This window comes from Pithys albifrons, chromosome 8, assembly GCF_047495875.1.
Source record: "Pithys albifrons albifrons isolate INPA30051 chromosome 8, PitAlb_v1, whole genome shotgun sequence".
In the NCBI taxonomy this organism is placed as follows: Eukaryota; Metazoa; Chordata; class Aves; order Passeriformes; family Thamnophilidae; genus Pithys; species Pithys albifrons.
Genome location: NC_092465.1, coordinates 9,840,298 through 9,863,560, shown reverse-complemented (window position 1 = coordinate 9,863,560; position 23,263 = coordinate 9,840,298). Strand labels below are relative to the sequence as shown.

The window sequence follows — 23,263 nt, the reverse complement described above, 5'->3', positions numbered from 1 at the left end:
GCTTGATAGTTTACACTGTAAATATGCTGAAAAACTTAATTTATTCCCCTCCCCATGCCTAAAATCTTGAACAACCTGACTTGCATATTGCGTATTTTCCATAAAATGCCGCTCCATCAGGATCACACGCCTGAATGCCTGCATTAAACAGGAGTGACTTAGTACTGTTGCCCATGAGGAGCAGGCTGCACAGCACCTCTAAACAGAGAGCTACTTAAGTTCCAAGATCTGTTTATAACTCAGGGAGCCTAAAACCACTGAGATAATCAGAATTTTATTCTTAACGTCAATGGAGCCCAATCAAGCCAAGAAGACAGAAGGAACATAAGCTAAAGTTCTACATTTTGCCATGCTCCCTGTTGAACACACTGTGGTTCTAGCAAATATCCACACAGGAAGCACCAGTGAGCCCTTCCCTTCCCTCTAGAAGGTACAGGATGGCAACAACAGCAGTTATGCAAGAGAATCAAATCTGGTCAGAGTTAAAAATACATCCATTAGTCTGTAGGGTGCTTGCAACTCTGTAGAACACAATTACAATTTAAGCTGGATATTCAGTGGCTACATTTTTTAAAATGTTTCCAATTATGTGCTTTGTTTCTAGAAGTAGAAATTTGCATCCTGACTAAATTCACATCAGGAACCATTCCAGTTCTGGTGATCATCTGAGCAAAGGAAGGCATCACCTTTTTTCCTAGCAGCATTCCTATGTTAAAAAAAATCATTCCATGTGTCTTATAAAGCTGCTTCTTCAGTGTTGGGTCTATTTTTATGTAACAAAATTAGTAACAGCTTTCCTAGTGTGAAACCACAAGCACACCAGACCAAGGAGGAAGAGAAATAACTTGACTAATAATGTTATATAAGGAACACAAATGGGTTTATGGTCAACATGGGAGCTTTTCAGTCTGATTTACAGCCATCACCTTGACAAATTCCCAAATCAAAATTTTAAGCAGAGCTCAGTGACTGAGTTATAAATCTCTATTTTAGTAAGCACCAGTTTGATCCCTCGAGTATGCTCAGCTGAAAAAGATTTATTTTTGCTCTGATCCCTGAAATATTAAAAGCTGGACCTTGCACCACAGCCCTTGCTGTTTAAATCAAATGTGCCATGTGACACAGATACACCAGATACAGAGTGAATTTATTTTCTTTCTCTGCCACCTCCAGTTTGGTGCAGGTACCAATGAACCATGGAAGAAATTCATGTTACATTATGGTTCCTACCCCAAACCCTGGAAGAGATCAAAGAGCACACCCCAAATGTGCTGCAGACCCAGAAACGAACTAATCTCACTGTTTTAAATTTTATTTTTCTTCCTGGTTAAACATGAAAATGCCCAATGGCTATCCAAAACTATCACAACAAGATGGTTGGATAGAAAATCACAAGACAAGTAGAACCTAAAACATTCTTCTGCTGGAGAATAGTTTCTACTCAAGCACACAGTGCTGAAATACCTCATTTTGGGACCAAGGAAAGCCCAGACAAATCTCCAGCATAAAGATAGTAACAATCTACTCTTCCCAGTCACATGATCTCTAGGAAAGCAGACAGAACAAACGAATCATTTTGTAGCTTTATTATCCCCCCCCACTTCTCACAAATGGACTATGACTCGCATTGAGATCTCAGTGCATTTCACAGCAAAAAAAAATGTACAAGAGGATCAAAACAGTTGTGCATAAACCCAACGCTTTTTTTTCTTTTTTGCACAATTTACAGTTTGTGTTGAAAGTTAACATGGTTATTTAAACCTTCTGATGCTTTCTTACACTTGCATCTCCTCTACGAAAAACATCTTACCAGATCACACAGGTGTGAGTTCTCATAATGCTGGATAAGGAGCAGCCATTGCCATGGCTGGGAAGTGGCAGATAATGTTATATACACTGATTGGAAGACTACATCAGAAGAAAAAACAGAGTAAGGCACCACTGTTGGAAAAATTAAGGTAGCTTGTAGTTACAACAATAACGAAAGCCATAATAAGTACTATTCTTAATTGCCAGCAATTCTTAGACTTCAATAAAATAGTTATTAAAAAAAATATGTTTGTACCTGAATACAGTTTCCTGATATCTGATTGTGTTTCAAATCAATACCCAGTCCTCCGCATGATCAGCTGTTTGTTTGGGTTTTTTATGGTAAGACGAAAACCCAGGACCCACAGTCCATGTATTCAAGGTCACCTTTCACTGCTTTGTTCTGAACAAAACCACAGCAGAAAAAAACAAAACAATCCAAAGGACAGTTTGTAACACTGATACTTCGTCTCTGAGATGATTAGATGGGCAGAAAGATTTAAATACAAAAATTGTACGTTTTCTGTTAATTTTGAAAGCCTTAGTCCTCAGGAAGAGAAGTTGGAGGAGAAAAAGCAACAGGCCAAACCTCATTACATTATAACTTGAGAAAAATCAGTCACTCGAAGAGATTTAATAAAATTAGAGTTGAAAAGTGTTCAAATTACTTTTCCAATTCAAGTCAATTATTTCAAGTATATTAAAACGTTTCAGAGGAAAAATTTCTCCATGGTTACATGTCTAATTGCTTTTATAAATCCATAAAAAAGAAAAGCAGTCTCTACATACATCCCATATTCCTCCAAAGCATGCACATGTTCACTCCAAAGAAAAGGTAGTTGTGATCCAGTTGTTTCTTAATACTGATTTCGGGCATATCTTCCAAAAACCCCTCCAGTTTTTTCCAAGAAGTTTAATTACTGGGCATAAAAGCAGCAATTTTTTGTTGCTGTTGTCTACATGGGTACTGAGAAGGTTTCAGTTATTAAAGAGCTTGACACAGATTCCAAAAGAGTTCCGATATCACTCCAAAATCCAACAGGTCCCTCTTCTCTTAGGCAGCTTTTGCAATCAGATCTATTTAGAAGAATCTTATACAATGCAGATAAAATCTTTTGGATCATACAAAAAACAAGGTGGTTGAATGTACCTTGCAAGTTTGTCTCTACAACTTGGATTTTTACCTGTTTTTTAAATAGCTTTAAAGTGCCCTAGTATAGTTATTTCTTTATGCTCATTTAAACTTGCACAATTACATAAAAAGGGGATACTCAGTGTGATTACTGTGTTTTGAGAAACAGAGGAAAAGGAGAGGAAAATCAGAAAACTCATCTTAAAGCAGCTTTTTTCTAGTTAGTGTCCATTTGCTGGGTTTGTGCGGCAGAGACTGTTTTCCACAGGGGTTTATGATAAACCCAGCCATCTCCCTGCAATTTGAAGAGAAAATAGGGTTATAATAAAGACACTGCCCTGAGGGGATTCCCTTCACACAAATATTAGACTGATAGCTGTGAAAGCCAGAGGGACACAGCTTGTACCTTAAGCTCCCACAGATGAAGGCACGGAGATGAACACCACAGGCTGCTCCGAGTACTTCAGAACACGTGCAGGCTCTTGCCGAGCCACAGCGCTCTCTGTGAGTCAACTGCACTGGTAATGAACCCACTCCAAGAGCCACTCTTCTCAACCCCCTGATCCAAATTACTTTAAGAAGCCAAATAAGCACCCAGCAGAGAGACAGCTACTCAGGATTATCAGCACTTAACACAGCCCAAATGCTCACCCACAAATGAAGTAGCTCAGGATCTCATTTAAACATTTTCTGAGTGCATCTGTATCTTGGGCTAGCAACAGAATTTCATCTTTTCTATATCTAGATACAAACAATACAACTATCCAAGTCTGAGCTAATTACATTAAAAGCTTTAGAGAACAAAAACCTTTATGGGAGCTAACAGATAGTCCTGAATTTTACAAAACAGAACTGGAAGATGGCCAAGAGAAAGAAACTTTTTAGCCTATGTTCTAAATCCTTACTAAATCACAGAGATGAGAAGAAGAGGGAATTATATTACTACTGAGGAACACATAAAACTTTCATTGTAGGAGAATCTAAACTACTACATCTAAGTTTTAATCAAGTCCTCCCCTCTTGCAAAGAGCTCAGCAAAGCTCTCCACAATCTCATCACATGGATCTCAAGAAAAGCCTATTTCAAAGTTATCATACCAACAGTCCCCAGTCCTCCTGGGCAGGCTGCAGTGCACCTTGTTAAAAGTTTTACTGTATTATTACTACTACTATTGTTGTTAAGTCACAAATAAGCTCTATCCAAAATCTAATGTAGAAGAACAACAAAAAGTGCAAAGCAGAAAATGAATTCATGTTCATTCTTTCCAACAATAGAACATTGGGTACATAAACACAGAGCTGAAGCAAGTACTACTGATTATTTTCTTTGGGTATTTGCTGTTACTGTCTACTCACATGTGTATATGCAAAGCTGTTTTCCATGTGCTTGGTAAAAGAAACTGGACTATAAAAAAGGCAAACATTTTGATACAAGGGAATCACATAATCAAAGTGTTTGGAAAGTGAAAAATAAAGTCACACCTTTTCACGTTTAGGAGTTCTTAAGTCACTCTAGTCCTGTGGATGCCATGGACCTAAACTGTAAGATCTAATGTCAAATTTTCTAGTCTGACAGGGCACAGACTTATGCACAACTGCTTTAATAATAGCTCTGCTCCTGCCTCCATCAACAGCTAAATGCTTGGGAACTTACTTCTTTAAGGAAGTATTTAGTACACCAAGGTGTTTCTGTTTCAGCCCGAAGCCTCTCTTCGTTCCTCTGTCGTTCTTCAAGGGCTCGCTTGTGCTCTGTAGCCTTATCAATGTCTCCATCCCGCAGAGACTCTGTCACGTGCTGCCACAGCCTCCTGCAAAACAAACTGGTAACTTCACTGTTCAGAAGTTTCCTCAACCTGCCCCCTCGGGCTTCAGGATCACTGCATCCAGTTCTCTCAGAGCAGGAGCACTCCCCCCACGTACACATGGCAAACCAGCCCAGGTCAGAGTGTCATGCTGCAGTGCAGGTCATGGCTCACAGCAATGCCAGCAACTGGGAGCAGGGAGGAATGGCTGAGTTTTTGGCAGTGCCAATACCATGTCTGTTTGCCAGCCCCTTAAAGTTGCTATGGAAGTGTTATTCAACAAGCAGTTTCTTGTGAGGATGTCCCTAGTCAGGAGCTGTCCTGCTGTGCAACTGATGATTAAAAATAAAAAAATAAGAAGGCTCTGTTCTAGCAGGCACTTCATGAACTCAAAAAAACATCTGTTCATGAATAAGAGACAAGATAAACAACTATGTGCCTGCACTTGGGTTTTGCACTTTTCCCTATGGTCTTGATTTTTTAAATACATAAAAAATGAAGATTGCTGCTGCTAAGCACGATGCACAAGTAATTTCTACATTTGCAGGTCTTCCTAAGGCGCTCACCAGACTGCTTAGGACAAACAGGGTCAGACAAGCAAGCACATACTTACCTGGATTCAAAGGGTCCTTGCTTCTCAAGGGGCCGGACTCGTTTTCTTGTCACAGACAGCTTTGTCAAGTCCACATATTTTGTCTCCCCATTGCTGTAGGTGAACTCAAGCACACTGTTCCACTCCCCCTGCACTCTGCACACCACCGTGTTTGTCACGTTCTGCTTCACTTCACCCGTGACTCTAGGAAAGAAATCTGTTTTTAAAAGGCCATGTCTAAAGACACATGAGGACTATTAGTTGCATAATCACTCAGTCCTGAATGAGTTTGCAAACTTGTCACGCTGCCTTAAAAATGTTAGTTACTTGAATTCCATTTGCATGAAGAAGCTCAAAGAGCAAAGTGACTTTCACTCATTGCTCTAGTTTCTCTTCATGTTACCCAGGAAACTCCATTCTTTGCTTAAGCTTATTTCAAACCTTTTAAGGGAATTGAAAACAAAAAAGAAACTAACACAGGCTGGTTCACATGTAACAAGCAGTTCATCATTTCCAATTGAAACATCACATCAGGTACATAGTTCAAACTTAAAACAGAATAGTTAAACTTTTTTACCAAGAATATATCTCACAACATGTCACTATCTCACATCTGTTATATTTCAATATTCTCCATTTGCAGGTGGTCTCATTTTTATGTTGTTCATATGAGCAGTGGACACACAAAGGCAGAAAAGCAAGGTAGGAAACTAGGAATCAGGAAAAAACTGGCTTTTGCTTCCTATCTTTTCCACAGAAACCTCAGACAATAACAAGATATGAAAAATGTCTTTCTAAAATGCACTATTTCATTCAAAGTGTTGCACAATGCTCAAGTATCACCATAATTACACACACCGATGCACATTTTCCTTCTCAACATTGAGACCTGTCCAGAGACTTCATGATACCCACTTTATCCTGACCCAGTTGGGGAGCATTACTTGGCAAGCAAATTACCACCCTCAAACAGAACTTTTCTCCTAAAAATATACAGTTTGCCCACTATGCAAACCAGACTTGGGACATTCTCACTTGTAATGGGCTGCAGGATTCACAAAGGACCCTATCCAGCTCCAATTAAATTGCAACTACCTGTACACAAGCTGCCTAAAATACACCACTCTTCAGGTCCCCTTCCTGCGTTTCATCAGTGCTCGCACAAAGCACAGGCTACATCTGCTTCCACACTTCCATTCTGTGCACCCAAGAACAGCTGATCTGCACACCACTGCCTTGCTCTTGTGTCCTTTGAACAACCACATACAGGAGAGTGGAAAAGCAGCATTTCTGTGCTCCCACCTTGTGTGGTACCACACTCAGGGCAAGAAGGGAGAGCAGGACACCGATCCCACTTCCCTTTCTCCACATGCACCAGTCACTTCCTGCTGTGTCTGCACTGACCTGTCCTCCCTGAGCCTGGCATCAAAAGAGAGAAATTAATCTCTCAAGCAAGGAAATGAATACCACAGGTCAGACCTTCCATCACAGAGCCACTGGATGCCAGTCAGATCAGACCTGCAGAGAATCTCTAGGGCAAGCAAGGAAAGCTCACAGCCAGCTCACAGCAGGAGGCAGCAGCCAGGACTTCTTCCACATAATGGTCCAGCAGTTCAAACCTCGTTTAATCTCATTAGAAATATCTTAAACCCCAAACAGACTGATAGATATGTTCTGCTCATACACAGTTTTCCATTACAAAAACTTAAGATTCACTGAAGAAAACATGAACAATAACAGCTCATACAAACATTTACTTTTTTTTTGTGGAAGTTAACAACCACTAACAATTACTGAAAACCACCAAAAGTGACAAGCAAGCAGCCTTCACTTTGTGCTGCTTTTCATCCTGTGACCTCCACACCTCACCAAAGCTACTACACATAGTGGAGTCCCTCTCCTCCTCCCAAGAGATGCAGGAACAGCCTGAAACCAGGATGCCAGAGACCAGCCCAGTCAGACTCTGCAACTGCAAAACTTTAAGAACTTGATTTTTTTCCAAGCATTGTGTGGTAAGAACACAATATTGACATCTAGTATTTTAATATCCATCAAATTACTGTCTCTGCACACTTAAAGTGTTATCACTCACTACTAAGGTGCAGTGTTGATCTGCTCCAATAAACTCTCATTATAACCTGTAAGTTGCTTTGCTCTGTAACACACACCCATTCCCAGCATTGCAGACCACAGTATCTGTCTGAACCAGTATCAGTGATAAAAATCTGCTAGCAGTTATTCTATTTCATCCAGCTGAAGAGGTACCAGACCAAGGAGCCAATACCCAGCTGAGGTCTAACAAGAAGGGTCACTCTATAAAAAAATCTATACCATTGCCATAGCAACTCACTTGCACTCTGGGTAACCATGACAACACTGCTGCTTTCACATCAACAGATTCTTTTGGCATTGTCCAATCACCACCATGTCAAATTTTCAATAGTTACTGTACCTTGAACAGATCTCTCTTTAAAAAGCCTCTACATCTGTGACTAATTTCAGAGAGATAAATAACAAAACAATTTCCAAAATTAAATCACTGAAGTAAAATCACATCCTATCACTTATTTTTATGGCACAAGAGGAGCTACTGCAAGGAGGAAGAAACATTGTAAGAATGGAAAAAATCCCAAATGACATGTCTCTTTCAAATGTCACCATGTGAAACAGAATTACATGTAAGGTTCAGTTCCCCAGATGCCACTGGGACGGGGAGCATTGTACTTCCAAGTCAAATTCAACCCATGTATGGGAATTTATCAGGCAAGGTGGGGGGTTTTGTGTTCTTTAATACAGCCTTACCCTACTGTGTCAGAAAAAGTAATTTACAGAAGACTGCTGATTATTTGCAACCTGTGAAAGCAACCCATATCTAAGAAATTCTGATGCTCTAGGCTGTTACATATTTCATTATCATCTCCAACACTATTTAAATAAACGCTATTCAGTAAACAGCTGAGTGCAAAATGCTCTGGAATCCGATATTCTTTGTGGGACTACCACTTAATTTGCTCCTTCCTCAGGTAATTGCCTCTATATTAGTACAAGGGTAATCTGTAGAAGTGTTACTATAAAATGTGAAAAAACCCTCCTTCTGCACCAACTGTGCAGACACCTCCCAGAAGCAACCCCAAGCAAACTTCCCCTGCACCTTCTTTCTTTCACATGTTAAGTTTTTAAACATGCACACAAGTGAAGAACTACCCTTACAAGAATTATCACCCCTGTCTTCAAAAAAGGTAATTTTACCTAGAGATTTTCTATAAGCTGTTTAAACTTGATGGTCTTAAGTTTCTTACACAGAAATCCTAAAACAATGATCCCTGCAGTGCACTTACAATGCATGTTGCAAACAACATGTAACCCTTTAGGGCAGTGAGATCAACCTCATTTCAAACAAACAAACAAAAAAACCTTTCTCACCGATGCAATTTGCCACCATAGAAGGGTTTGGTGTGGAAGTTAATACTTGCAGAATACCCTGTCTTTGCACAGTTTATGTTGACTTTTCCTCCCAGTTCTACCCAGGGAACAGTCAAAATTGATCGAGCGTACGCGCAGGGCAGAGAGAACGTGTATTCTTCCCCATGTTCCAAGAGACTTAGGATACCTGTGTGAAGAAATACAAGAATCCCTGAATCAGCACCATTTCAGAAAAGGCCAAGTTGTTGAAACACAGTCATCAGTACAAACTTTGACTACTTTTTCTCACAGCCCCTCACACCAAAGAAAAGAAAATAAATTAAAAAAACCCACAAAAGTGGTATTTATTAGATTCTAGATACAAACGTTTTCCTGAAAGTACTAACCTGAGTAACATGAAATTATGTTTCTTTTGAGGAAAAAACATTTATCCCAGCAATATTGCTCCATAAAGTACAACACTGTGCTGTGAACATACTTCTCAGTAGTAGAGAAAAGGCTGGTCACTTTCCTAGTGATGGCTCTGGAGCACATCAAGACAAGACTTACACTGACAAAGAGAAATAACAAATGAATTCCCTGAACTGCAGATTCTGAGGAAAGCTAATACTCCTGTTTGACCTCCCTATAATAAATATGAAGGCAGGTAGCAGAGACAACTCCCTTTACTGCACCTCTCTGCCAAGATAAACCCAACTCCTTCCTGACATTAACTTTTGAAATAAATGTCAAGAATTTTATAAAATACTAGAGGTTTTTCTTTGAGTTTTAAGATATGTAGGTTTGTTTCATTCCTATAAAAACCCAAAACCGCAAGATCCACAGGAATGCAGCACAGGACCTGAGTGCTGCCTGCCTTAGCCCATGCCTCTGGAGCACAGGATTACTGGGTGTCTGACATCAGTACAAACAACACAGGGAATTCTGAAAATCTATGACCTAATTTGAGACAGGCCCTAGAGGAGATACCAACTTCAGAGATTTCCTGGTACAGTCAAACCATTGAGATGTGCCTTCCACATCTCCTGCCACTCCCTTGGTCATCCCCTTGTCCAGAGTGCAGTTTACATGCAAGTGCCTGGAATCCCCAGTTGCTGGGCAATGTATACAGGGGACACAGAATGGGAGAGGCTGTCTCATCTCTTGCAGTAAATACAAGCACTAAAGGGAAATTACTATTTAAGGGCAGTTACACCTTTTTCTGTCCCTACAGGATCCAATTTTTCTAGTTAAAGAAAATCAAAACATGCATAGTAAGATACATTAAGTGCAATACAGGGAAATGCAGCAACACTTCTATTTAACAAATGTCTGATGCAAATTTATTCGTAAGTATCAGTTTACATCACAGTAATTGCCTCCCACAGTCTCTTCCCATAAGGGGAATGCTCCAGACCCCTCATCATCTTTGTGGCTTCCACTGGACCCTCTCCTTGTCTTTCTTGTATTGAGGAGCCCAGAACTGGACACAGCATTCCTGATGTGGCCTCAGGAGAGGGGGAGGATCCCCTCCCTCGACCTGCTGGCCACACTCTTTGCCATGAACCCCAGGATACTACTGGCCCTCCTGGCCGCAAGGGAAAGAAGTATGTGGAAAAAAAATATGAAAACCCACTGACATCTTTCGCAAGCAGATTATTATAGTTTCTTTAGTCTTTGAAACCAAACTACTGAGCAGTAGTCTGTATTTCTGCCAAAAGACTATAAAATCAAATTTGCTATTAAACTAATAATATTTTAACAACCTTCCAACATGAATAAAGGACAGAAGTTACACTTACCCTCACCAACCATTGTCACTCCTATTGACATTCCTAAGAATTTACTTTTTGTCCAGACATGGGCATTGACACACATCTTTCTCTCTACACACTCAGCATAAAACCCTGAGACAGGAGGATGATGGGACACTTGCTCAGCTACAAATTTTACTGTATAGTAGTCCAGCTCTGCTTGGCCTTCCACATCTTTAGAGAGAGTTACTTGTTCTGAGGGGGAGTGAGCAGGTAAGTTACTGCTGGCCTCAGTGGCTACGTCGCTCTTGGGCATCCTCCAGGAGCAGTGAAACGTCTCCCCAATGATGGGATTGTAGGGCTTCTTTGCAATGGCTCCTTTGCGGCCCTCGTGGAACGAGGTGAGATAATACTCAACAAAGCGGATCATCCTCTCCTCGGGGGTGGTGCCATTTGTGATTGCAATGAAGAGGTCTGGGTGGGACATGAAGTCCGCGTACATCTCCAACAGCGACCGCTTCTCCAAAATGAAAGTGGGAAGAACCACCTGGAGCAAAAGAAAACCCAGAAGGCTCTAGTGAGTAAAGCAAAGAGAGAGGCATTTTGTAAAATAAATTCTTCAGAAGATTCTGTCCTCTTTTGGACACCACATATTCAGACTGAAGTTTCTTGTCCCTCTTGTAAGAAGTGAGTGAGATATAGTGATCAGAGGTTCCAGAAAAGCAGTTTACAAGGCAAAAAAAGCCCAGTGAGTACTATTAGGACTACAGATGTTGAAAGGGACTGAGCATCAGTAAATAAAAACAAAATATAAAACAGCTGCAAAGAGATAATGTGTCCCATATGTCTGTAGAGAAGAAAACATGCATGAAGGAACTCAAACTATAGCAAGGAAGGTTCAGAGCAGAGATTAGAAGAGGATTTGTCTAATGGAGAGAAAAGCAGAGAAGTTATGTCAGCTCTGGAGAGCCTCCAGAATCTCCCACACCACAGCAACTAAAACAAGTAACCATAAGAAGCAGTGTAATATAGGTTGATCCTGTACCTCTGAGCAGAAGTACCTTGTATTTTCCCAGTTACATTCACCACTATAAAAAACCATCAGCTCTGTCCTTTGTTAAGCCAAGAGCAATACTGTAGAATGAGAGATGTGGGTATCATGAGTCACTTCCTTCCCTGTAGTGGGAACTTACCCCACATAACTAACTGTTGTAAATAGCAATACAGGGTGTCTCAAGCATGACATCAAGACAATCCATTTAAATCAGCTGCATTCAAAGAGAAAGCGCATGGACATAAGACTGTTAACAGACGTGCCAGTTCAACTGAATACACTTGCCATGTTGTTGGCAACTGAACTGAACATAAGCTGGTAGCAGCCTGATTTTCCCAGATTTGCTGCACAAGTTGTCTGGTAGCAACTGAGTGTTAACTTTTCCAAGCTGCTTCCTTTTGAGATCTGCACTGAAGTGTCAAGTCCAATTCTCCCCAGGGTAACCTTTTCCTGTGTGCATGTGAGCAAACACAGAGATGAGAATAGCAAAAAGGTGTAAACACGTGTCTGAGGATCAATAGTGGGGAACCAAAAGAAAACTTTTCAGAAGTAGCATGAATACAACTGTAGGGTTATGCAAGTTGTGTGAAAAAGCATTAATATGAAAAGAATACAGATATAAAAATATGAGAAGGCTGTAGAAAACAGCATGAAAAGACTCAGGTGCAAACACAGGAATAAAATCAGGCCATTATAGGAAAACCAAGAAAAACACAGTAGAAAACACAAAGAGAAGGTAATAAAAAGACATGGTCAGTTGCACTAAATCCACCTCCTCAGCCCATTTCAATTAAACCTCCCTCAAACTTGACATCATATCTGGGGATTGAAGTTGCTACAGGCCACAATTTAATATAAAACACATTATTTTTCAATACAAGAGTTGAGTTTAAAATGATACTTCACTTGCACTGCAGCCAGTCTTCACACTTCAGTTACTTACTCTTGTTAAGTCCATGCCGAGTTTCAGCTGAGACAAGAGATGCAAGATAACACTGCGCTGCTCTTCCACCGCTCCTAGATCATCTTCTTTATCATCACAGATATCTTCCAGCTCCTCATCTGGATTTATTTCTTCAGGTTCCTGGAATAAGAGCCATAAATTCAGCTCAAAGATGTGGCTGGCCAGACAGTATTCAAAAAGGACTTCATATTGTATTTAACTGTCCATGTATGAAAAAAGACAACATAAACCCCTGCAGAGAGCTGCACAATGGAATCTACTCCCAAGATAAACAACAGTTGAAGAATTTGAAGGGATACTAACATAACTCAGAGCAGGTTCCATCTAGAGGATTCAAGCTAAGATTTCTCACCATCTCTCACAAGGAGTCATGGAAAAAAAGAAAAAGCATAAAAGAAACCATGACCTGTTTTCCTGTCAGTTTTGTGAGCTCACACATACACAGAAACAGCAAAGCAAAAACTACCAGAAGTTCCAACTACCTCAATAACATCCCTCCACCTCCACACTACCTCAGCCCTTCCAGTGTTGCCATCACTGGTTGTATCAAATGGTAGCTCCAAGTTACCTGACTACCATCATGCCTGGTATCTCACAAGCTGCTCTTCACAAGCATTATCATGTCGCTGCCAGTGCCAATATGTAATAGTGAAATAAAAAGGAAAAGTAACTTGGAGTAGTTTTATGAAACAACAACAAACCCCCATAACATACACACACTACAGATGCTGGATACCTTAAAACTAAAGCAGACAGATTAGTAGAAATAATATCAGCACTATTTTAAAAACCCTCACACCACAAGCTGAAAGTCAAACACTTCAGGCAGAAGGAACAGTGGTACTCCCAGAGCTCTGAGCTGCATCCTCCTGGGCAAACAGCTGGAGGGAGCCAGACAGAGAAGGGAGAGGCACTGAATGCCACAAGAAGGCGGCAATTTGCCTCTGCCTGAGCAGAGCTTTGTCCTGGAGCAGCTGCCCTACCTCAAAGCAGATTTATCAACACTCAACTACCAAAAACATGGGGCCAAGCCCCGACACAAAGCTCAAATCCTGATGAAAAGTGCAGTGTCACAGAGGTGACTCCTTTCCAAGGACACTATGCTGTTTACTATCATAACTAAGAGAGATGAAAATACCTACAGGCAGTGATAACACTAATCATATCCCAAATACATGATACACTCAAACTGTAACTTGCCTAATTATTGAAAGGAAAGAATTATGTGATTTAGTTGAAAGCTCCTAGGTTTTTTTCCATCTTTTCTTTTTTTAATAGTAACTACTCTGACCCATTAAAAAATTGTAGCAATTGAAAAAAAATCTTTTTCATTTTAATTTTTCTCCAAGATAGCCCAGTGCTATTGCAGACATAAACCAGCACATTATCTTTTCACAATGACACATAAACCAGCACATTATCTTTTCACAGTGACACAGTCTCAGCCAAACAACGGTATGAAACCAAACAGCATAAGGAGAATGTAATTATGATTTTCTAGCTTAGTTAGGAAAACATGTTCATCACAATCCCTGCTGGTTTTTTACTTCAGTATTTTGCAATTCAAATTCAGCTTATCAGTTATAATGACACAGACTAGCTGTATTTCAAATACATTAAGCCACCCTGAAGTCAAGTGATGAGAGTTGCTCAGATTAAGAAAAACAGATGCAGCAAGACCTAGAAATGAAAGACGAGGAGCTGTAATAGCTGGAGACCAGCAATTTTGTCTTTTGTCTGCCTAGGTAGTTCCTCCTGGGCCTATTTTGAGAGTTTCATGAATTTCAGTTAGGTTTTTTGCACTTTATTTACTTGGTTTAGATCAAAATGCAAGGGTATATACTGCCTATTTCAACACCTTGCATTACCATCCCAATTGGTTCCCTCCAGTTGATGGTTAGTTACATAAAGCAGCAAAAATTTGTTGAACAAACAAGGTAGAGAGTTTCATTTACTGCAACTGAACTCATTCCTACTCCAACACAGCTAATCAAAAAGTATGGGAAGAACTGTCATTAAATCATTTTTCCATAATATGATCAAAAATATGATTTTCCATAATATGAACATTCACAGATATTCCTCTAAATAATTCCCCACAGAAATGTTCACATTACCTTACCCTTGTAAGGTGGCAGGGCTCTGCAATGGATTGCTCTTCTCTGACAGATGCTGGCTTGTTTATCTCTGCTGGGAAATTCTGAGCTGCTCCATTTTTGAAGTGGTTTGCCAGAGAGATCTTCGGTTCCAACCAACTGATTGTCGTTCCTGAAGCAAAAGAAAGTTTGCGCTGAAACTTGCTCATCCTCTGCAAGGTCAATAAATAGCAGTTTTTCACAGGAGAGCTATTTTTTTTTAAATAAGCTGAAAGCTGCCAATTCCTCCTGCAGCCAATGCCTCCAGCAGCCACTAAACAAAGGTGGTGCAATGAGACACCACCTTCAGTGATCATTAGCACAAACACTGCGATTGGCGAGCTGTAATACATGCAACTTGGACTGGAGAAACTAGTTGGTGTCATGAAAGGTGTAACCAGATACCACAGGAGGAACTCAGTATCACAGGAATGTTAAGTAACCCTTACAATTTTCTTTAATCGGTACCAAAAAAAGAAAGCTGCTTTTCACTTACTGGCTTCTCAAACCCAACTCAGTTCTACACTAAAAAGAGATAAAGCAGAAGTTTTGTTGTCAGTGTTTTCTCTGCAGAAGCTGTTTGTCTTTTCTCCTGCAGAGAAGGCAGGCACACACTGTTGAATAAATAATAGTTATCAAAAAAACAAAGGCTGCAGGGCTTGGAAAGCTATTACCCACCTGATGATTCCAGCTTCTCCAGTTACTCCCAGCTAATTTATCAGAACATATCAGGTTCCTCATTAATAACACAAATGTTCCATTCTTTTTCAAAAGGTAATAAATGTACAGGTGATTCCAATCAGTTTTTACTGAAGAATACACAAACTGACAAACCACCTTGGCTGCTTTGCAAACACAGAAATTATTAGGATTACCTGAGTTTCTACCACCAGACAGTAGGTCTCTGTGCTTAGGAACCTCTACTGAGGTGTCTGTTTTCCCTTCCTATACGATACACAATCCTTTACCTTCAGACCCGTTACCTGAACTAGGTCACACCTCAACCACAACAGGCAGAGCAAGCTTAATTCAGATAAACACCAGCATTTCCACCAGGAAAATATTGGGGCAGGGAAAAAGTCCAGCTTTACTACTGAGACAACTTTTCCCACAGCAAGGTAGTTTATTTTCATAGTTTATTACTCCTTAATCTATTACATAACAAGAAATAAGAATTCCTTAGCAGTTTAAGCTATTTACACAGAAGTTTAGAGAAGTCAAAAAGTAAGATGCTCAGAATGTCACTGTCACACTTTTCTTTTGGAAAAGGTTTTACTCCTCTTTAAAACCTCTGTGACAGCTGCTTTCTAAGCTGGAACTTTCAACACAGTAATCTCTAACTGCATGTTCTGGGCCACATTTAATCCACACTTACGGACTCTATGTTAGCTTGAATTTAAAAAATAACCTTTCTTTTACATTTATTCCCTAACAGGTACATCTAAAGCAACCTTATTACATTCTCTTTAATTTTTGCTCTTAGGAAGGTATTTTTAAAAGATCTGAGCTACCAGCTGCATTTTAATCTCAGTGAATGGACAGGATTTCACCTTAATACTTCTCTTTCACTGAAAGATCACATTCAAATCTGCTCTTGACTATTTTGCATCACCACAAGCTCTTTGCCTTACTTGTGACCTCCTCCCTCCCTAGAAGTCTTCAGCCCATTTCTTTTTCAAAATTTGTCAGGACTTTCCCTGAGTTACAACACAGACCTCTCAGACTAGAATCTCACTTGCAATATTGTTCTTCAAGAGCTGCAAAGTGTTTTTGCAATTTATCTTTATGATAACAAAGTACCTTTTTTTTTAAATCCAGTACATTTCACCATTTTTACTTGAATTTAGAAAAAGTTAATAGTGCAACTTTCTTGTCCACCTTCAAGTTTGTGATTCATGATACACCTTAATGTGTTGGGGCATTATTTTTGCTCTTCTGCTTGTTTTTTAGTGATTTTTGTCATCTAACCATTCATAGCAAACTGGCACTCTGACATAATTTCTAATCCTTATTTTTTAAGCCTAACAAGCACTTGTTCAAGACATTCTTCACAGTCAAGTACCATTTTAACAGACTCAAAACCACTTCTTTCCACTTTATGTTGAAACTGATATTATGACAAGTCTCCATCACTTCCTCCTGCACCTCAGTCATATCAGGTGAAGCATCACGGCCTGCTTTTCTGATCCTACTAAGATCATATAGTGTTTGTATACATTTTTTTAGATAGAATAGTTTGTATTCAAAACCTTTCCTGTATGTTATGTTTTCCTACATTTAAACATAGAAAAGCCTCCTGCAGCATTTGAATTAAGCCACAATCCTTTTTTATTTCTATATTAATTTCTGAACCCTCCAAAAAGGCTCTGCCAGTTGAATCAGAAATATCCCTCCTTAGTCAAGAGGAGAAATCAAAGATAAATGGATTAAAAAAATAATAGTAATAAAGTTCTTTGCAGTCCTTGAAAGGAACAAGATTATTATAGTGTCTCTAGAAAGGCCATAGCAGGGGGGAGAGTAGAAGGCTGCAGAAAGGCACATGCATTCTTTTAGTGGTCTGTTTTTAACTCTGGCCCCAGTAATGCATCATCCAATCTGCTGATCCTTCCCTCTCCATCCACTTCCCTAGGATACCACCAGAAATCCTCAAGATTTGGACATCTTCAAGCATTTTTTTTTAGATTTTGCCATGAACAGGTGGAAACCAACTGAGCAGCAGTCAGTGACCTAAGCTTCTCCCTGCACAGTTTGAAAAATTATAAACCTACAATACTTTACCCCAAACCATAACAAAACTGTCTTTTTAAGTTCTTAAGTGGTGCTCACTGGACCCTACTTATGTCCCCAGATAAAAGTCAAAAACCCCTCTTAGCAGTGCACACATGAAAATGCCAAAACAAAAATAGTTCTGATGTGCACCTCTCACAGTTATGCATCAATAGGCAAAAAAATTCACAGGAAATAGGAAGAGTTCTTTCAGTGTGAGTAACTTCAGAATTCAGACAAAGATATGGAGAGGTGCCATCCAATTTTTTATCTTTAAAATGAAATTTTGAACAGAAATACAGCAAAAAAATTCATTCTATTCACATATTCTATTTTAATGCCTGTGATGATTTCAGAATCACAAACTCTTTGTATATAGTTTTAATACCTTTATCCAACTTATTTTTTCATCTTAGAAGTGAAATTAATTACAATTCTGAAATCATATGCCCTGGGAAAGCAGGCACCACGAATATGACAGGAATAAGGGAAAGATAAGGCAAGAGACAACTTATGAGTGTACTTTGTTACATACTTACCACATCCACAGATCTGTTGTGCAAGACAAACATTTGAAAATCTTCAAAAGCTTTTTGCTCACAAAAAGCCACGAAGTAAACACACAAAAAAAAGGCACAATAAGATGCAGAATTTACAAACAATGAGCACATTCAGTTCCATACACTGCACATGAATTAGGCAGAACAATTCTGCAAATCTCCTACTTGCATAGAAGTAATCAAATGTGCAGACAGGGCAACATATTTGTCTGCTGTCTGTGAATGCACTTATTCCACGTTCATGAGCTTCATTCATGGGTTTGGGGTTTGTTTGTTGGGGTGGTCAGTTGTTTATTGAGAGATTTTCTTTTTTTTTTCTTAACCCTTAGGCAACTTGCATTGGCTTACAAGTCTGTTCTGGCCTCAGAATGGAATATAAGACTCATCTGACACCATGGTTTAGACTAGGATAGTAACTCAAAACAAGAATACTGATATATTAACAACATTAATAATAACCTGTGCAAATGCAGAGCTGTTTTAATGTTTACCTAGAGATGGAAACTACACACATGTAAATGCTTATAGTAGGTATTCAGCATGCCAAAAGTATGACATTTGACAGAGCTGTATTGGACATTATATACCCTGGTTTCTGCAATCTTTTTGAGCAGTCTGTTACATCCCAAAGGCAGCCCTCATGTTGTGGTGCCTTTTGTAATTTTGTTCTGTTTCAAGATGCTGTACAGCAATTCAATGTTACATTTATGCAGCTGCTGCCACAGATTTCTTAAAAGAATGAATTATATACAAAAAAAACATAATATGCATGGAGTTCTACCCAGTGCAACCACGTCAGGCTCCGGAAAAATGCACATGAGACCAGTTTTCTTTCCCCATGTGAAACTGGACTTAGTGGAAGAAACGTTTTTGCAAGAAGGGAAGGATTTGCCTTTGTTAATCTCTCTGTGAGCACCTATACCCACCTGCTGGTAAGGATCCCTTTTGTTGAGAAGCATGTTGTAACTGGAGAATATGGAAACAGTCATTTAAGCAGTTCATGGTTGCCATGGAAGTTGCTTTGAGCATTAATAGGTCTTGATCCAAGGATGTAAGGTGACCGGAGACAGGCAGGCATTCTATGCTCCTGATCAAGTCTCTCTGCTGGCCCTCAGCCTGAGACATCATCTGCCAAACAAAACAGGCACTTGTCAGGGGTTGGAAGTGCTGTGTGAAACGTGTTCAGTTGTGCACACAGAGAATCCCAAATGATTTCATGGTAATAATAAAACTACAAGGTAACGGATGTTTGGCAAGGTAACTGTACTTTGTTTTCTCGATGCAGGTACTACAGAGTCATTAAATGCACAATGAAATGCCCATGGCGATACATGGCATCTTATTAACAAGCAAAAGAATAATCAGAGTGACTCAAAAAAAGCAGAGGAATTTGGACATGATACTTTCTGCAATAAATACCAAACCCTTTCATGCCTAGTTGATAGGGATGGGGGTGTGGGGGGAACCCCACATGCACTCTACAGGAGGAGTAATCAAGCTCACAGGCTGGAGAAGGATCTGACATCTGCGGTTATCAAGATCTTTTCAGCCTGTCCAGAGCTTGCACTGACACCACAGTCAGGATCACCATCTCCCCATGTAGTCTGCAGAGGGGGAAGAAAAGCCAGTAGGGTTTTAACCTTCATTATGTGTTCAAAGTGCAGCTGTCCTGTTGTTGTTATCCACCTCGCTCTCCCTCTCAAGCTCCTTTCCACCCTCACACAGCTCCATATCCCTAAACCACAGAACCTGCAACACCACATTTGCCCACATGAGGTATAGGGGCAAAGCACACCAGCCATCAAGCAGCACTTTCCTCTTTATACTCACAGAACAAAATATTACCTGATTTTGAATCACAGGGATGAAAATAAACTCCTACACATGCTAGTCCCCTTTTGGGGGAGGAACAACAAGTATCGATGTAACTGGAGGGCCCCACTCTGTAATCACTACATGTTCTGGCAGTGAACTGTTAAGACAGATTAATTTAGCAGAGCAGCAGCAGAATTTCTTTAAAGAACCTTTGATACATTAAAGCATTTAATACATAGCTTTTTAATTCACCAATCCTAGCAGTATCTTACTGATGTTTTTTTTCAACACTTCTGCCTGCAATCACTTCCAGAAATTATTTCACAATTTTATGCAATACTTAAGGAACATGCATTCATCCAAATACACAGTATGTGGTATTTGGAACATTTAAGGGCTTGGCTACATAGCATGTGAAGGAGTGAACTGATAGAGCATTGGCCCTTTGGAAATGGTTTAACTGTGCTGAGTCAGCCTTAGCACGCCCCAGGAGCACTAGGGCAGAAAGCCCATAGAACAATTCCATACAGCCCTGCCTATGCAAACACATCACTGCTATCATAACATGTGTCTCCTTTTCCTCCAGTCATGAGCAGGATAAGTCTTTGTCTGTAGTTTTCTTCCAATGCTTTTAAGAAGTATGTTGGATTAAAAAATCCAAAATCCACAGATAATCTGTTGATAAACCATAACAACCCTTCTGGTGACCTTCACTGTTAATAATTTATTGTATGGTAGGACCCAAGCACTTCATTCCAGGGTCAGGTCAGACAACAGGACAAGCCACGCTATGCTGAGCACTGAAGTTCAAATAGGAATATCTTCCCTTTCAAAGAATACACTTTGACCAGTCCTAAGCTTTTTCTTATTTATACACTCAGATTTGGAAAAACAAACTATAAGAGTGCTAGAAAAAGAAAAGCACTGTGACGAAAAATTCACTATCTACAAGAAGTGTACAGGCAATGGTTCTCCTTTTGCAAACACACACACCTTCATTCAGTGCAAGTCGGCATAAAGATCCTCTTAAATCTCCTGCTTTGCAAGGTATCCAAGCCAGCAGTGTGACAGACTCAGCCAGGAACAAGTGGAAGTTGATGGGAAAGAGACTGACAGAAAACCCAGCTACAGTGCAACTCACAGGAAAATCAAAAAAAGGTCACCATGCAGCAGACCCCTTGAAAGAGAAGTTGCACTTCCCGCAGCTTCTCAAACAGAATTTGTAAGTATTGAAGCTGTATCATGCTCAGTGTAACAGGCATGTATGTGCCCTTGAAGTACTTCAACTATATCTTAAAAAAAAGTAGTCATTGTATCTAGCAAGCATTTCAGCTTAAAAGAAAGGCAAACAAAGTTTAAGATTCAGAAAAGCTGCTACAAGTGAGGATTCTTCCCCTGTACAGGTCAAAACTTTTTAAGTTTATAAATAATCATGCTGTGCCACCAAACTCAGTAGCAATCAAAAGAGAGCATAAATAGTTTCCTGTGCTCACTGCAATGCCAAGAAACACCATTCCACATTACTTCCCGCCCAGTAAGAATCTCAGAGGATGCAGACCAGTGAGTGCCTCAGTGCTCCAGCTCACACACACTTTGCTTTCCTCCCTGAAATTTTGAATGCCATATTGCCATTTGAAAAGTCAAAAAGTAAAAAAGCCAATTCTGAAACACCACCTCACTTAAAGGCAACTTCTCAAACATCAAAATCCAACGAGAAAAGAAACACTGCTAAGAGAGCTATTGGCATGAATTCTATAAATATTAATGTCATATTCTGTACTGTCACTGTTTTCATGCAAGAGATAAGAAAGTGGAAGTACTATTTCAGTTCACCAGATGCTGTAAGTGTTCACCACACTACTAAGAAGTTTACCCCAAGTAAGAGGCAACTTAATGAATCAAACTGAAAAGCAACTACCTTAAGGCTTCAGTTATAAAATGGATTTTGAAGGCAAACTTCTCATTCACAAGATAAAGCAGAAGAACCAGCTTGTAAAACACAGAAGTCACAGGAATGCCAGAAGTTTTCCTGAGCACCTGTCAGGACTTCACATCTCTACATTAGTACTATAGGAGATTTTACTGCTATAAAACAGGATGGCAGCAGTTCCCCTTCTGCAAGACATCTGCAAGAACAGTCTGCTGTGGACAGAGAGATTCACAGGTTCTGAAGTCTGATCTCTACCCTGCAAATACTCAAATCAACCAGTAGTCTGTCTGTTCTATCAGTTAAGATGGAAAGGTAATTATTTCTGTTTTTTCTCCAAAATACAACAGACCTGAACGTGTAAATGTGTAGTGAAAAAATGGCAGGCTTCTGAATAGCTCCCTTTTCAGTCGCATCCTTCCCTAGACCATTAATAAGCATACCAGAACGTGGTATTAGTATTCTTAAACATCAATCATGACCAACTTCTCCTTAGTCATAGGAGATACAAGCACAGCTTAGTCAGTTCTTCCATACCTTGACATGGGAAGAAAAGTGTGTAACAGTCTCATAGTATATGATGTTCTACTTCCTTAAGGATATTCCCTTATCACTTGTAGTGCTAGGACTTGCAAGAAAGAGAACACACATAGTTCTACCTTCAGCACCAGGACACTACTGCAAAGCACACAAATCACAGGATATACACCACATACTTCTACAATTCACCAAGGCAGCTCCTTATCCTGACACAGCTGTGCAGTAATAGCTTAGGACACACCACTGACAACACATCCAACCAAGAAGAGCAGGTTTCTCCACAATCCTACAAATAACACAACAGCGCTCTCAAAAAAATTATCAGATAATTTAAAGCATACAAACCTCTCTAACATCTACAAGGTGATCTGGCTGCATAATGGGAACTCTTTTTCCACTGGGCAATCTGTGATGTCCAACATTGAAGAAGGAAACTGCATTTTGACTGGGTCTTCTTTGCACACCAGGAGAGTTGGTGCTTCCTTGGGATGCAAGAGAGAAGCTGCGAGATTTCAGAGGAGGGTTGTTCTAGTGAATAAATAAGCATATTGAGAAACATTTACAATTAATCCTAATAATCAACAAATACTCTAATGTGAAAGATACAGCAGAACAGTTTAATTCCTAATTTTTTAAAGAGCAAGGACAGATGACAAAGCCCTAATAACGTATTAGTAGCAACTGCTAAATGTTTAGTAGTGTCTGCAGCCAGTTGCCCTGTTTTATAATCTAATTATGAACAATCTGTGAAATGAAATTGATCAATAAGTATCACTTCTCTGACTTGAAAATTAGTCCTTGATCTGCAACAGTACCAGAAATTGACTCCTAACAGATCCTGCAAGGGTAGAGCTGACATTTAAGAGAATGGAATTTTGTTTAGAACTAATAATTGAACTTATCTGTCACAACAAAGCCAGCTACAAGATGTTGGCTGTAACTTAAAAAAAAGCTTTTTTTCAGGTATCAGAACGGGTGTTATGGCAATCAGGAGGCTCTATAAAGTACAGTT

At 39.7% G+C, this 23,263-nt stretch overlaps 1 protein-coding gene across 1 annotated transcript in view; it reads right to left on the bottom strand.

Annotated features, from left to right (window-relative positions):
• Window positions 1–1,571: 1,571 nt before the first annotated feature.
• OSBPL11 (oxysterol binding protein like 11) overlaps window positions 1,572–23,263 on the bottom strand; it is a 39,412-nt gene continuing 17,720 nt past the window's right edge. Inside the window, exons 5-13 of the mRNA XM_071562850.1 lie at window positions 22,597–22,779; window positions 18,896–19,097; window positions 14,631–14,776; window positions 12,488–12,628; window positions 10,539–11,037; window positions 8,758–8,944; window positions 5,356–5,538; window positions 4,595–4,748; window positions 1,572–3,236 (exon numbers count right to left, since the gene is read on the bottom strand). Of these exons, the coding sequence (XP_071418951.1) occupies window positions 3,159–3,236; window positions 4,595–4,748; window positions 5,356–5,538; window positions 8,758–8,944; window positions 10,539–11,037; window positions 12,488–12,628; window positions 14,631–14,776; window positions 18,896–19,097; window positions 22,597–22,779 (1,773 nt within the window). The 3' untranslated portion in view covers window positions 1,572–3,158. The remainder of the gene's footprint in view (window positions 3,237–4,594; window positions 4,749–5,355; window positions 5,539–8,757; window positions 8,945–10,538; window positions 11,038–12,487; window positions 12,629–14,630; window positions 14,777–18,895; window positions 19,098–22,596; window positions 22,780–23,263) is intronic.